This window comes from Desmodus rotundus, chromosome X, assembly GCF_022682495.2.
Source record: "Desmodus rotundus isolate HL8 chromosome X, HLdesRot8A.1, whole genome shotgun sequence".
In the NCBI taxonomy this organism is placed as follows: domain Eukaryota; kingdom Metazoa; phylum Chordata; class Mammalia; order Chiroptera; family Phyllostomidae; genus Desmodus; species Desmodus rotundus.
In genome coordinates this window covers 93713401-93728734 of record NC_071400.1, presented here as the reverse complement: position 1 = coordinate 93728734, position 15334 = coordinate 93713401, and the positions used below count along the sequence as shown (strand labels likewise).

Genomic DNA, 15334 nt, shown 5'->3' with positions numbered 1-15334 from the left:
ATCTAAAACAGAATGTTTAAAATATACATACCAAGATAATACACAAGTTAGGGGGGTTGGGGGAACAACAAGAGCACAGTGTTTAAGATTTCCCACAGCTCTGGGGTCTCACAGACCTGGGTTTGGAACCCTGGTTTTGCAACTGCTACCTAGGACCTCACTGAGCCTCTACTTCATTTGTTACAAAGGCTCTCATGAGGCTTTCTCAGGGCATCCTGAGGATTAGCAAGGATGCCTCCTGTCTAGGTGCTCAGTAAACATTAGCTATCTTCATAGTTCTCTTTCGTTATCATGGTGTCCACACAAACTTTTCTTAGCAGTTTGTGGAATGCTTTTCTCGTCTTATCCCATCATCTATTATATGAACAAAATATTCATATATTCTTCCAGAGATGTAATCATAATTCATGTATCAACATGTAAATAAATGCATTTTAGGGAACAAGTGCCTTGTCACCCCTGGATTTCATGTGACAGTATGTTGGTGAATAACCTGAATAACAGGTTAGCCTGTTAACCTAGAGCCTTACTGCTGCATACAGACTAGCTTGGCTTCATAAAGGCCTTCACCGGCAATGTATCATAACTCAGTCTAAATTCATAATGGACCAGCCACCTTCTGCCTTCCAAGAACTGAATGGTTAAAGTAAGAAAAATGGTTCACTCCGACCACTGAATAGAAAACGTCTTAATGTACTATCATTTTGGTTTATGTACAAAACAACGTAAAGGTAGTCACTGATGAGAAATAGGGCCAAAGCTCTCTTCTAAAAACAAGGAACTGTTATTAATGGTCATTTTTTTTTTTTTAAGTAGTGGGAGATGAGATCAGAATCATAGACATCCTATGATTCTCTCTCCATTCCTACTTTCCCAGTTAAAGATATAAAGATACTACTTCAAAAAAGGAGACATTACTTACTATTATAATACTTCAATAGGAGGGATACACACACACAGTGTCTCCCAAATAAATATGAACCTGTAATGACTTTCTTATCCCCTAGTACATTAAATACTCACAATACATGCTATGAAGTAAACTTAGCGTGTTTGTCATACTGCAAAGTCTAGCAATTTCCCAGTAGTTTTTTCTTTTCTTTTTAATCCTCACCTGATGGCACTTTTCTCATTGCTTTTAGAGAGAAAGGAAGGGAGAGAGAGAAGGATAGAGCGACAGATCTCTGTGAGAGAAACCGGGAACCAAACCCGCAACCCAGGTATGTGCCCTGACTGGGAATCGAACCAGCAACCTTTGGTTTTGCGGGACGATGCCCAACCAACTGAGCCACACAGGTCAGGGCTCCCAGTTGAGTTTTAAAAGCAATCCAGACACAAGGAATTATCAGTACCCTAAATATAACTCTCCAGAAAAAACATTAAAATTAAAAGTTGAGCTTCGATAATTTTAGAAATGTTTTAAGGCAAGTACAATTAATTAGGAAATGAACTTGGAGGAAATACCAGGATCTGATAGAACAGACTATAGTTCCACAGTAATGCAATATAAAAGTGATCAAGGGAAGAAGGGACAAATATGGAAAATTCCCAATTCCTGATTCTGGTTTTGACCTAATTTTTAGAAAAGTCTGATTAGTGAACAGCAAAACAAGGTGCTGCTAACTTTAAAACCAACGTTACAAGAGCGGACTATGAGCTTGTAGTCAGCATATCTGAGGTGTAAAAAAAGTCTCCCCAATGACATGTTTACAATCAATTAATAAACCCCTGCAGCAAACTGTACATGAGGAAAAGGGGCTAAGCTCAATTCACTGCCGAACAGCGAATGGCATCAGGGCAGCCAACAACATGCTTCCCTTTTGCAGGTACTTAACCATTGTCTTGGTAACTCAAGATCACCACATGTATAATGCACGGTCTCGTATTTTATAAATGTATGGCCCAGATGATGTCATCCCAACTTTGAGCAATCCCCAGGACTGATCTAGTCAGTGAATAATGCAGAAGGATTACAGAGAGCTCCTCCCTCTCCCTACAGAGGCCAATGGTTAAGAAGTTATAATGAAAAGATTTACTCTTCTTCCCAACAGAAGTGCTAAAAAATTGGATTTAAACAAAACAAATGAATAAACAAAACAAAACACCCATACATATAGAGAGCAGGTGATGACTGCCAAAGGGGAGGGATTTAAATCTTCCTTTAATAAAATAAAAAAGCACTTACCTTAATGAAAACATAGTGTATTTTTTGTATTGACTAGTCCCTTCTTCTTATGCGATAAACTTTGATTAAAACAATTATCGCTAAAGCATAATTCAACTTGGTACCTGAAGTAAGGTATCATTAAATTTCTAGAAAAAGGTAGCCTTATCTATGAAGTTTTAAATTGCAGAAATCAAAGGTACGGAAGCATCAAATATACAATTAACCCAGAAGAACTGCAGAAATTAGAAAGGGAAGGGGGTTTATTAATGACTCTGGTGATATAAGAATGTAATCAGTCATTTGACAGAACATGGTTTGTTACCTAAGATCAAGGAAAAGTAAAAATACTTTTTAGATATTTTTCTAACACAAAACTAGACGGTTTTATAAAAAGTATAATTATAACACTATTATTTGCTTGGTTACATTTGCACTTAATGGACATGAGGTAAAATATGAAATTTGGAATGGAGATGCCATAATCTCGGTCAACTCCTGATCATCTACATTAACGAGAAAAGGGGTTATGTTACCTAATTCACAACAATGGATGGAAAGGGCTCAAATTGCCATTAACTTCTGATGAATCTTTGCCGTTTTTAAAGTAGCCTGTTCTCTAGAGGTTTAGACTGTAGTGTTCTAGGGTCCAAAATGGACCATCAATAAGACAAACCATCTTCAAAGTAAATGATCCATCCGTAGATAATGGAGTTGATGTGACTGACACATATTCCAATCAATAAGCTGAACACGGACACCCCATGCCAAGCATGCTTCAGAGTAATTTCTGCAACTGTGAGAATGCGGGAAGATGACTGACACTCCCGAAGAGCAAAACATGCTAGTGTCTGGAGAACTCCAAGCTTACCTCCTGCAGTAGATCAGCCTGCTCAATTGCTTTAAGGACATTTTTCTTGGATGTCTCCTGAACTTCCCCTCCCAAAAGAAACTCATCCAAAATAAAATAAGCCTTCTCAAAATTAAAGATGATATCAAGTTCACACACCTGAAAAACAAACAAACAAAAAATAATAATAAAAAGCAAAAGGTACCTATCAACTATCAGGTAGTGAATAAATCGGACCAGAGTGAATACATCTAAATTCTTTCTAAAAATGGCCATCTTGCCAAGCATCGTTGATTAAGCAGCTTAATTTTCAAATCTCAAGTACTTGAAAATGCAATGCCTTCCCACTAAGACCCAACTCCGCAAGCTCCAACACAGGCACCTTTTCTGCTCATAAAAACTGATTTTTTAAAATACCTCTTTCCTGGGTAGTGCGATTACAACTGCCAACAAAATCTAAATTCTTCCTTAAGCACTTCTAGAATATTACTCTTTGCAGTTGGACTCCTTTCTATTCCACTATTTTGAACCTCACTCTTGCCACCATAATTAAATGCGTAGGTCTGTGGGGTCAAGCAATTTTGGCAGTTAACTGATTGACTAGGCACACTGACAAAAAACAGTCATTCTTTTCCCCTCCCACAGTTAATTTCAAATAGTCAGAATCCAAGACAATCAAATAATAAACTTGTTATAGAAAAAATTTAAAAAACAAAACCGTGGCATTCAATTCCCTAAAACAAAATATTACTCACGCTGCCAAAATACTTGTCAAGTAATTCCACATAACGATGAATTATTTCCAGGGTAATTAGTTCATTGTCCTGATCCTCAATAGCGCAGCAAAAATACAGACTAGCATATCTGAAACAAAAAACAAATGTGAAAAACATTTTACCCTATAATCATGGTTCCTTAAATATATTTTCATATCCTCTTGTGAAAGACACCATGTTTATACAATTGATTTCCTTTTTTTCAACAGTACAGATCATTGTTCTCCCAGATGACAAAAGCAATAAATGTGTAAGAGAAATTTAGAAAAGTATAGGCAAGCAAAAAAGAAAAAAATCATTCAATCACACATTTAGAAAGAGTAAATATTTTGTTCTTCCTTTCTGGCTCCTTTCTACAGAGATTCTAAAACATAACTGACTCAGGTTGTTCTGAAGTTTACTTAATTAAAATAAAATGCACTGTATGACTAATACGAACTACAAGTAAACAAAGAAGAAAATAAACCCTCCAACTGAAGGAGTTATCAAAAGTATCGTCAACGTGAAGTCAATGTTCTAGAATATTTTACTAAAGTGTAATATACACACAAAGAACACAAGTCATAAATGTGTAGCTTAATCAGTTTTCTTAAAGAAAAGTTGCCTCTTGGGTGCTCCCCACCAGGGACCTGCCCTGCAATCCAGGCATGTGCCCCTACTGGGAATCGAACTAGCAACCCCTGGGCTAGCAGGCCAGCACTCAATCCACTGAGCCACACCAGCCAGGGCAGCTTAATGTTTTCAAAGTGAACCTACCTGTGTTACCAGCACCCAGATCAAGAAGCAGATTACTGAACCCCTGAAACCCCTCTCATAGCCTCTCCAGGTCACAACCTCCCACCCCCACAGGGAATCAGTATCTTTTCTAACAGCATAAAACTATTGTTTTTAAAAAGGAGGCTTCTAGGATTGTGGAATAGACCTCAAGAAAAAAACAACAGTTCCAAGTTATCACAAAAGGTAGAGAAAGAGAAAAGAGGGAACTGAGGCCTCTCCTCAAAATTTCCAAGTTCTATCCTGTTGAAGTCTAGCTTCTCACCCTTGAAGAAGGAATAAGGCTGGAAAACTCATATTCACCTCCAAATTAGGATTTTAGCATAGTGATACTTAACCCAAGAAAGCCAAAATTTATTAATATACAACTCTTCAAATCATAGCAAATGGTGACCAGGTCCTTTGAGGATTAGAAAAGCATTTTTAAATGGTTTAAGTTTATTTAAGGCTTTTGGAAAAAAATAAAAACCTCAGGCAGTCTAAACAAATTTCAGTTGAGATTGTAATTTTCACTGAGCATTTAAGTGATTTTTAGAAAACACAATGGGCAATTACTGCTCACAGCATTAATGTAAAATATTTAAATGCACAAAATCTCCCTTTCAATGAATGAATTCCTGTTCTTCAGTATGAGAATAACGACTATTTACATAACAATCTACTAATTTCAACATTATCAAAAACATTTCATCTGATTTGAGCTTTCCAACGGCAAGCACCATCATCCTTGATTACAGAAGACAAAAAAAGAGGCCCAAGAGTACAGGGCCTGCCAACTGGTTGTACTGGGACAAGAAATCTGATCTTCAGACCTTAACTCCAGGCCTTCCCATCTACACCAACATGCCTTGTCAGACACAGCGTGACTTTTTGCCATGTCCATGCTACCTGACTTCTACATTTAGTAAGTTGTTTACAGTGGTGAGTCTCCTGCAGCGCTAGAGAGGAGGAGGTCGAATGCATTCATTTATCATGAAGAACACGACAGGGGACCACCTCCAGCTTTAGCAAAGAGCTTCCTCTTTCTCCCAGCACTAACTTGTTTTTGTTTATCTGTTTCAAAGGCAATGGAATATTACAACTCTCCATGCTCCCAAAGCCATGCTCACCAAAGAGAGTTCTGAATTTGGGGAAATTGATACAAATGACATGTTAAGATGCCCTGAATTAAGAAAACTAAAGACTAAAGGTACTGACATTAAAAATGGTAGATTAAAAACCAGACATAGCTAACATGAATAGAGTGGTAAATGACTCCATTAGAAAGAATTCACTAATAGTTTCAGGTAAAATTCCTTTTAAGATATTTTTGGGCTTTTGTTTTTTCACTTGAATCAGTTTAATTTACTTTCTAAGCTTTAAAATGTACAAATTCTTTGCACTCCCCCCAGGATGCAAAAATAGTACAAGTACAATATTTAAATCAATACGAGTATTTGGCCAAAAGGACTTTTAAAACTAAATTTGGGGGGAGTGGTGGGAGGTAAATGCAGACAACTATACTTGGACAACAATAAAATTTTTTTTAAAAACTAAATTTCATCTGGTAATACCCTACCCGCTACCAACATGTCGACAGTAGATAGGAATTTTAAACAAAACAAATCCAATCTGATCAAATCCACAATTAACTGAAGTTTTCATTTTATTCAGTTCTGAATAAGAGAGCAGCCATTGTTTCATACAATGTACTACACGGCATCAACTTCAGAAGAAATGATCTGACTGGTTTGTGCAAAACAAGAACAGTTATCTTCTTTTAAAAGGATGGGAGCCTTTCAAACTTAGTTCTTTTTCGTTTGTCACAATTTCCAAATAAAGTAAACAGCTCCAGCGCCCTATATGACTATGTCTTCAACAAAGACATCATATAGCCACTTACAGACATAATCTTTGGAACATTCTATAGTTTCAAAAGGTGTTTAAAGTCTCAAGAATACACATTTGCTATTTTTTTCTTCCTTTTGTCTTGCTTGCCTCATATATCCATTGCATCAATTGGACTCAATGACTTAAAGATGTTTTCAATGTTACTGGTAAGCAGTCGAATGCTTGCGCCATCCTTGGTCCTTATCCACCATACTGCCTCTTTACTTACAAATACACAGCACTTAAACATGAGTCTAAGGTCCTCAATTATATGAATCATTCAGAAATAATTTAAGTATCACCAGAACTGATGTGTCTAAACAACAACCGATAATACGTATATATATTTTTAAGGCACATATCTAAATGTTTGTGCCTGCTCAGAATGGAAAAGGAGCCTTCAAATTAAATGAATTCTTCATTGTAAGTGAACATCTACTTATTAGGGTTATAAGACGGTACCTCTTTCCAGAGAGCTTAGGGAAGAAATAGAAGCATAATAAGAACAGGTAACATTCACTGAGTCCTCATCTTTTACCATTTTAATTCTCACAACAACCCTTCCAGAGAGATATCATTATCACTTGCATTTAAGAGACCCAGGCTTAATTGAGCAACCTCCCCGGGAAGTGATTTGACTCCAGAGCCCAAGTTTTCAATTAAAAACTACAGCCAGGAACTGTATTAAATAAAGTAATCCTGCACCTGGCAAAAATTAAAACATATTAAAAGCAATATTTTAACAGGTTTGAATTGGGAGAGATAAAAACTGTTATACTGATTTAGTAAAAGATTACAAAGAGAACCTCAAGTGTACTCCCTATTTTTAGAAATGGCTTTGAAAAATTGAATAACGAGTTCATTTTGTTCTCTTAGTGCATATTTGTAAGTCTAAATCTGAAGTAAAATTAATAGTAGACTAGTAAGAAGAAAGGTATGTTTGGTTATTTTTAGCAGAGCGGATTAAGGCTTACTCTAATTACTGGCACTCAGAGAACATCTGAAAGTTCCTATTCTTATATTCAAAACACATGACTTCTCCACAGTCAGCTAAATATCAGCTGACGGTGGGTGAATGTAGCTAAACTGTTCTCAATACCCACAGAGTCATTAAAAAATTCTTTTGTTAGTAAAGAAAATCAGTACAGTAGTCTTTGACAAATTCTCAAGTTAGTAATTTGGAGATGCATGGATTTTTTTTTTTTTAGTTTTAAGACTTTAATCCAATGCCTCTTCCATAACATGCTGCACAAAATAGAAATTAAAAAAAAAAGCATATAGTGTTCTGTCTTCAAAGACTCTCAAGAGCATTTATTTTAGAGACGAGGAAACAAAGGCCAAATGACTTGTTCCCAATCGTAAAACTAGCTAGTAGTACAAATGGAATAGAACTCAAGTCCCCAGGCTTGGTGTATTTTTTTAGCTATACTAATTTTATCCTCACTCCCTTCCCACCACTCCCTCCGGTGAGGGGAAATCGTTATGCACAGTGCTCAGAAGGGAGAAAAGTGGGAGACGACGTGGGGAAGGAAGACCGGGGCAGATCACTTGCTGATCCGGAACCATAGTTCTAGTTGAGATTTCTCTGGAGCTAAGCGGTAATTCTTTTGCTTAAAAAGTCTTCTCTTCCAGCTGGATAAGGATAAATAATCACCTGTTCATATCAACAAATCAATATATCCTTACTACAATAGGTGAGGCTTTCAGTATGAAATGAGGGGATGCGTGGAAAGAATGATTAAATTCTAACTTTTGTATGTGCATTTTATCTCAATAAAGCTTTTTTTTTTTTTTAAGTGCACCTTTTATTTATAGGAGCTTGATGCAAGTATCAGAGTCAGGTTACATTACCCTTTATAACCTTTAAAAGAAAAAGCAGCGGCCCAACATGGGTGGGCTGAATGCTGCATGTAGGAATACCAACTTGCGCTTTCTATTCTTCCATTTAATGGGCCATTTCCTTCCGCTGTAGGAATCTCCATTCCTGGGATTCATTCCCTTGCTGGTATTTTCATCCTCCACACGGGGGACTCCTTCCCCTGTCTAATAAGCTTAAGTTTCTCATATCTTTTTTTAAAATACTGTCCCCCACTCCTAGGTCTACCGGTAGTTATAACCTCTTCTGTCCTTCAGAGCTGAGCTGCCCAAACAATCTACGCTTTCTGTTTGAATGTCTCCAGCTCTTCACCTTATTTCGAGAGGTCTGACTCTACTATTCTACTGAAAATGTTTCCACAAAGGGCATTTATGAAATGCTCACAGTAAAATCTCATTGATTCTTTCTTCACTTTAATTGGACTTTATGTAACATTTGGCACTGGTGACTCTCTCCTCTTCCCCATGTTACTCACCCTATATGCTTACCCTCTCCCCCTTTTCTTCCATCTTGCACGTGGGTGATCTAACACATTATGCCTAATTTCCCCCCAGGCTTCCATGCCTATGCCTGCTGCAAGAAAACTAGGCATCTCCACATTGAAGTCACACGGGCATGTCTAATTCAACTTATCTAACCACCTCCCCATTCAGCCTGCCAGGGGAACCAGAAATGTGGAATCCCTCCATTCCTCCCCTTCTTTCCTGCCCTCCCGGCTTCTAGCAGTGACCAAGTCTTATAAAATTTACCTGGGTAGCAGCTCTTCCTCCCCGACTGAGCACACAGCGAGATGTCTTCCTTCAGGAACTCATTATAATGAGATCTCCTAACAGATCCCTCAGGATCCAGTCTCAGCCCCTTCCCCACCCATTCTCTCCAATTACAAGGATCTGTTAAGGCAAATCTGTTCTTTTTCCATCCCTGTTTAAATCCTTTGTTTCTATGCTTAAAAATCTGACATGTAGCTCCTAAGTCAGTTACTAACTAGCATATGACCTTAGACAAGTCACTTCTTCCAAATTCTTTGTTAGTTCTTTTTTTTTTTTTAATAAAATTGAAGGTTGATTAACAGTAGTGATTTTCAAACTCAGGAACCACTTCCTTTGCCGAGGGTAGAGGCCAAGTGAGCAGGCCAAGTGAGCAGGGGGTTACAGGAAGGAGTCCACTCTGTACTTCACAAGAGCAACCTCACTTCCACTTGTTTCATTTAAGGTTCTATCCTTGGGGCAAAAAGCATTTTTTGAAAAATCACCTGAAAAGTAATATAATGTTATATACCAATTCTACCTCAATTTTTAAAAAATCGCTTAAATCACCTAACTCGATATTTTAAGACATCTCCCAGCTCTAAAATGCTGTAATTTCTCTCATCAAGTACTACACCAAACACTGGATACAGAATCATCCAAAGATGACTAAATTCATTTTATTGGAAACAGGAGTCTATAGTATTTTTAAAATCTTCGATGTCCTATAACCTCCATTACTTCCTCTGCCATTTCCCCCACAGAATACACCAGCCACGATCCACATTTGGAGTGAAACACAGGAGAGTGGAGATACAACCCGGATTTCTCTGCAACCCTCTTGGCAGCCACAATTGTTAGTTCCCTACACATCCCCCATAGAAGAGAATTTTTCACATGCAGAAACTGTGCAATCGTATGTTAGAAACTGTACATCCTCATATGTCAAAAACGGTACATTATTCCTAACGGTACAGAAATGGGTAAAAAAAAAAAACAAACCCACAAAGTAAATATATTTCTTTTAAGATGATTAGAATGATCTTGAGAAATTTATTTTAAGGTATTAAAATTTTCAGATACTAATTAAGATATCTGGCATTTTTTAAAAAGCTTAGTGCTCATCAAAAATGTTAAAGTCGGTTCTTGGCAAAATTATCTATCAGATCTAATCACACCACCAGCAAAGCAACAAGTGTACCTCAAATTAATAAACACTACTAACGGATCCCGTATACACACAAAAATGGTCTATGTATTCAAGGTGTTTATAAGTTGGTAAGATTCTAAAAGTCATAAGTTGGTAAGATAAAAGGCATGTCAATTGTCAGTCATTTGTAGATTTTTGGGGATGGGTAGGGGGGAATACTTGTCTAAATTCAGGGAATTACTCACACAATTTAAAATACTGATCCTAACTCCCCCTGCAAAGGAATGAACTCTTTGAATTTTTCTAAAAAGATGATTAAGCCATTAATTATATAATTAGTTGTAAAACAACTCCCGATTTTATCACGGAAACTGGGTAATCAATCAAAACAAGTTATTTTAAAAATATAAAGCTTTTTATCTTAAGAACTTTACCATCCATATCTTTGTTAATCATTATCTGTAAATGTTCTCTCTCAAAATCTGCAATTTCTACATTAGAAATGACCAAACATTTGCTTCTGCTATTTCACCTTTCTGAAAAAGAAAAATTATACCTCTTGTAAACAATCTTCAGATCTCGCCACTCAAGAAAGCTGCACATTTTAGGTTTCCGTGCTAAAACAGTTTGAACAAGTTCCCTTGTGATCTTTTTCTTCTCTTTGTCTGATAATGGGACATACCACTTCTGCAGCCGAAGCTTTCCCTGACGACTAAAAAGCAACATAAACTGCATCTGTTAAGATAAACAGAATCAAAATTACATGCAATACTTTGACACAATCAAGTTTGGATTAAGATGATATGTCTCACAGGGAAGCTTTGGGGGGCTTGGCGTTTAAATGACAAATGATTAGTAGCCGTCAATATTTCTATGCCAGCTAAAATAGCAGGGCATTCTTGTAGAATGATCTTCCCACCCGATGCGATGCAAATCTCCCCACCCCACCCACTTCCATGGACATTTGGAGTCTGCAGAACAAAAAGAAAAACAGGCATTAAGTTGAAATGAAAATCTTCAGGTAAAAGAGAGACAACTCTTGCAATTTAAGAAACTGTTGTCTATCTGTGCTATACATTCCACACTGTCTAATATGCATCAAAAAAGAATTGTTAACACCAGCTGGTTTAGGTACATTTGAAAAGAAACAGACGCCCTGCTCTTTTTCTCCCTGAGGCTGTTCTTGTCCCAGGATGAACTACTTGTAGGCAGGCTGCTATCACTTAGAATGCTCTCTTCAGTTTATGCTTACATATTTTTTCAGTTACAGTTTGCATTCAATATCATTTTCATACTTACATATTTTAAGCAAGAGGTCTAAAATATTAACCAAAAAATCCCATAAACGCACATTTTTCTCAGTAAAAGCCTAGTTTTTAAGTATCTCATCTCATCTCACTCTTTAAAAATTCCAACACAAATATGCACACAATAAAGTGGTTATGTATTATGAGAGAGAATATAAGCCTTTAAAAAGCCAAAATAAGAGCTACCCCTATTCAGAGACATTACACAAAACACTTCATCTAAAATTTAAAAAAATAGCATTTACAAATGGAGTGGATGCTGAATTCTACGGTATTTTTTACACTTACACTATTTTGTATACATTTATTTGGAATCTGCTAATCTGTTGATTAGTCTACATGTTTGATTTTCACGAAAAGCTTCTCCTAATTCAACTGGTCTTAAGTGCAAACAGATAAGCATTGTTTCTATGAAGGTAATTTAAATGTGGAATTCAGACAGGTACTTTTTTCTTTTAACTATAGTTCCTTTAACAGTGTCATTGCAAATAAGATTCCAGCCTAATTCTTAATATTCACCACACCATCTCAAATTTGAACATGGGGTAGGAGAATTTACACAACCAGTTTAGAATAAAAAGGGCCCTAAATTCCGCTAAAAAATTATTGCCACTTTTTGTACTAATCCAAACTGGCACCGGCAAGGTATTTAGAAATTTATAATGCGAGGATTTAAAACTGGCTTATTACACCTTACTTAAAACACTTTACTGGCACAAAATTAACGAACAATATTCGTGGTATCTAAGTGCCTCCCATACAAGTCCTGTTAAGATAGTGGCATTCGAAGAGGACAGCAAGTAAAGCATCGACTGGACAGCATTTAATATAAGCCCGTTACTACAACTTGGAAAAGAATAGACCCGTATTCCAGGATCTTGGTGACCAGGAGGGGTGGGGGTTTGCTTTCCAAAGGAGTATGGGCTTCAAGGCTGTCTGTGGCATGGTCCCATAGACCCCTCCCTACCACTTTGTAGCATGAACAAATAATTCACTCTTTAAAATCCCGTAAATGATGTGCTAACACGGGACAAATAGGAAGGCACAAGTATTCTCTCCCTCTTGTTAAAAACAATGCTTTGATTTTACCGCCAATCACAGGGCACCTCAATTCCTCCAGACTAGTATCAAAAACAACGGGCTCCGCCGCGGAGCAGGCTCGGGGCCAGCGGTCCTCAGTCCGGCCGTCTCCGATGCCTCTCCAGTGCCCCACGGGGCCGTACTCCATCACTGATCCAGCCCCGGCGAGGTGACAGGCAAGGATTGGGGCAGACAATGGCATCCGCCGCCGCGCAGGGGGCGCCAAGGGTCCTCCGGCGCCGCCGCCCCGGACCGCGGGCCCCTCCCGAAAATGCCCCACAAAACTTGAGGGGATTCCCGGACCACAGGTGCCGCGGGACCGCTGCGGAGTCCGGGGCTGTGACCCCCGCATCCCGGGACGCGAACGCTGAAAGAAGTGAGTTGCCGGGCACCGCGCCCCAGTGGCGGGCCGGGCGGACACGGGGTGGGGTAGGGTCGTTGGGACACGCGCGGGGGGCGAGGGGCGCGCCCAACGCTCCCGCCCCACTCCCGGTCCCCGGCGCCCCAGCTCTTCCCTCGGGACTTACGGCGGCCGCGGGCCGCTGGTGCGGCGGTGCTTGGCCGGCGGCGGCTGAGGTTGAGGGGAAGCCCCTGTCGCAGCGCTGAGAAGCAGAAGCCGTGTTGCTTGTGGGGAGGGGACCGGGTTAGTGGAGGGAAGGCTTAGGCGGCTAGGGGAGGGTGAGTCGACAGACCCCGCCCCGGGGGCCGGACGGAGGAGGAGCCGGGGATGCGGCGAGCGCAGGGGCGGGCCGGGCGACGCGCGGGAAGGAGCTTTGCCGTCGCCCACAATACCGGAGACGGCACAGCTGACTGCCCAGTCCAAGGAAGCCGATTGGCCAGGTCTCTACCAAGAGGGGTGGTCTGGACCGGAAGCCAGGCCACGTGACCCGGAAGCGGCCGTTGCCGGAACCGGCGAGCCTGCGCACTCCTGCGTGTGCCTTTGGGATGCGCGCGGGCGGCTGCCTCGGCTGTTCGGTGGGAAGACAGGGTTGCGTGGTGTCCTTTGTTGACCCCACTGTGTGGGGTTAGCAAGATCTGGACCGTGAAGAGCCTAGGTCCGGCTCAGATAACTCCCGTGTCCCAAGAGGGTGGAACAGGGAGGTGTGACAGCCGGTGATGGTAACGAGGGGAGAAGGAGTGCTGCAACTGTGGGGAAAACAAGTCAGCTCTGTCGTGGAGCTCGTGCATGCCTTCAGGGGGCGTTCTGCAATTATTCTGGCACTAAAGCTGTACGGAATCCGGCCCCTGCTTCCCAACGCACTGCTACATTCCTAGACACTTTTCACCCCAACCTGTACAAGTGTCAGCCCTTGGCTTTCCCATCCTCAGTGCTGTGGACCTGATGACTTACTGCCCGTTCTCTGCGGAAAAGACCAGACTGCACCTCATTTTCAAGATCCCGCTTCCTATATACGGAGACGCCCCCTTCCCCTGCCCAGCTGTGTTCCAGTTTAGCCTAGCCGACAACTTGCTCCGCCCGGCATGCCCTTCCTCTCAAATGTCACATCTCTTAGGAAGCCTCACCCTCAAACCCCGTAAGAACAAATCCCTCTTTCACCCACATGCCCATTAAGCCTCTCTTTAGCTCATCTTGAATTTTATTCATTTTTCCATCCCGACCTAGTTCACTACCTGGTATATATAACAACTAATAAATGTGAGTTGACTGATAAGCATTATAAAATGATAGATTTGTTAAGAGCTGAGCTCTTAGTGCTGAGCATCGTGCCTAGCACATAATGGATGTCCATATATTTTTTTTTTGAATGAAAGAACGGATGAATCATCTAGTTCGACTCATCTTTTACAGATGAGGAAAGAGGAGCCCCACGGGATTAAGTGGCCTTGTTTGAGCAGACACGGGTTTCTCATGCAGAATGCTATTCATTACCCGTCACCTAGGTTCTTACAAAAGAAGCTGGAAAATTGCTTTTGTTGAGTTATGCCCTTTTTGCAGAGGTTCCCAAACATAGTCGTCAGAATTTTTTAATGGCCCAAAGTGAAAAGGAAATGCTAAGTTTTTCATGAAGCTATATTTAATCAACCTAAAGGAATCCTTTATTAGGGAGTGTGTTCTTTTGTATGTTTAAGATAGTATATAATAGGGATTTTAATGGTCTTACTTGGCAAAAAAAAAAAAAAAGTATAATACCTCCTCTTTTAAAAACTACTATGTTGCTTGGAAAATTTCCTGCTAACATGTATGATTAATGTATACTGGAGTATTAAAGAGGTGGCCTACCCCAAGCACAGGGCTGGCTTTCTGTAGGTCTTTAGGTCCCCTGCCCAAATTTCTCTGTTCAACTAATCAGGCCCCAAAGGTACGTTGTAATGTCCCATTTCTCCCTTACTACACAAACAGATGCCATGCCATGAAAACTCGCCCTCTGAATCCAAACTGCTTTTTTCTTTTTCACTACAGAATACATATATCCCGAAGATTCCTCAGATAACCATCTCCAAGTTTAAACTCATTGGTTGTGCTCCTAATGTTGGTCTGTTGTTCTGAAAATAGGGATGGGAGACTGCTGATGACATATTAGCAGTCTCTGGTGTCCCCAGCCAAGAAGAGGTGGGGGTTGGAGGTAGAGAGGGAAAGGAATTATGGGAAAAATAATTAGCAGCTGAAAGCAGCTATTACATAATCTTGGCTGCTTATTAATTTAGCAGAAGGAATGGCTTATTAAATTCTAATAGCAACAGCACAAATGCAAACAACCTAGCAATTAACAGCACAGAGCC

At 39.9% G+C, this 15334-nt stretch overlaps 1 protein-coding gene across 5 annotated transcripts in view; it reads right to left on the bottom strand.

The window, feature by feature from the left end:
* AP1S2 (adaptor related protein complex 1 subunit sigma 2) overlaps nt 1–13296 on the bottom strand; it is a 28435-nt gene extending 15139 nt beyond the window's left edge. For 2 of the 5 annotated variants that reach the window (XR_008425996.2, XR_008425997.2), the window contains exons 1-4: nt 13120–13290; nt 10762–10940; nt 3770–3878; nt 3036–3173 (exon numbers count right to left, since the gene is read on the bottom strand). Coding sequence is in view for 3 of the 5 variants with exons in the window: in XM_053917303.2 (XP_053773278.1) it covers nt 3036–3173; nt 3770–3878; nt 10762–10940 (426 nt within the window). In the remaining 2 variants the exon portion in view is untranslated. Of the gene's footprint in view, nt 1–3035; nt 3174–3769; nt 3879–10761; nt 10941–13119 lie in introns of all 5 variants that reach the window. The other 3 variants (XM_053917303.2, XM_053917305.2, XM_053917304.2) reach the window with 3 other exon arrangements.
* Between the last annotated feature and the right edge of the window lie 2038 nt (nt 13297–15334).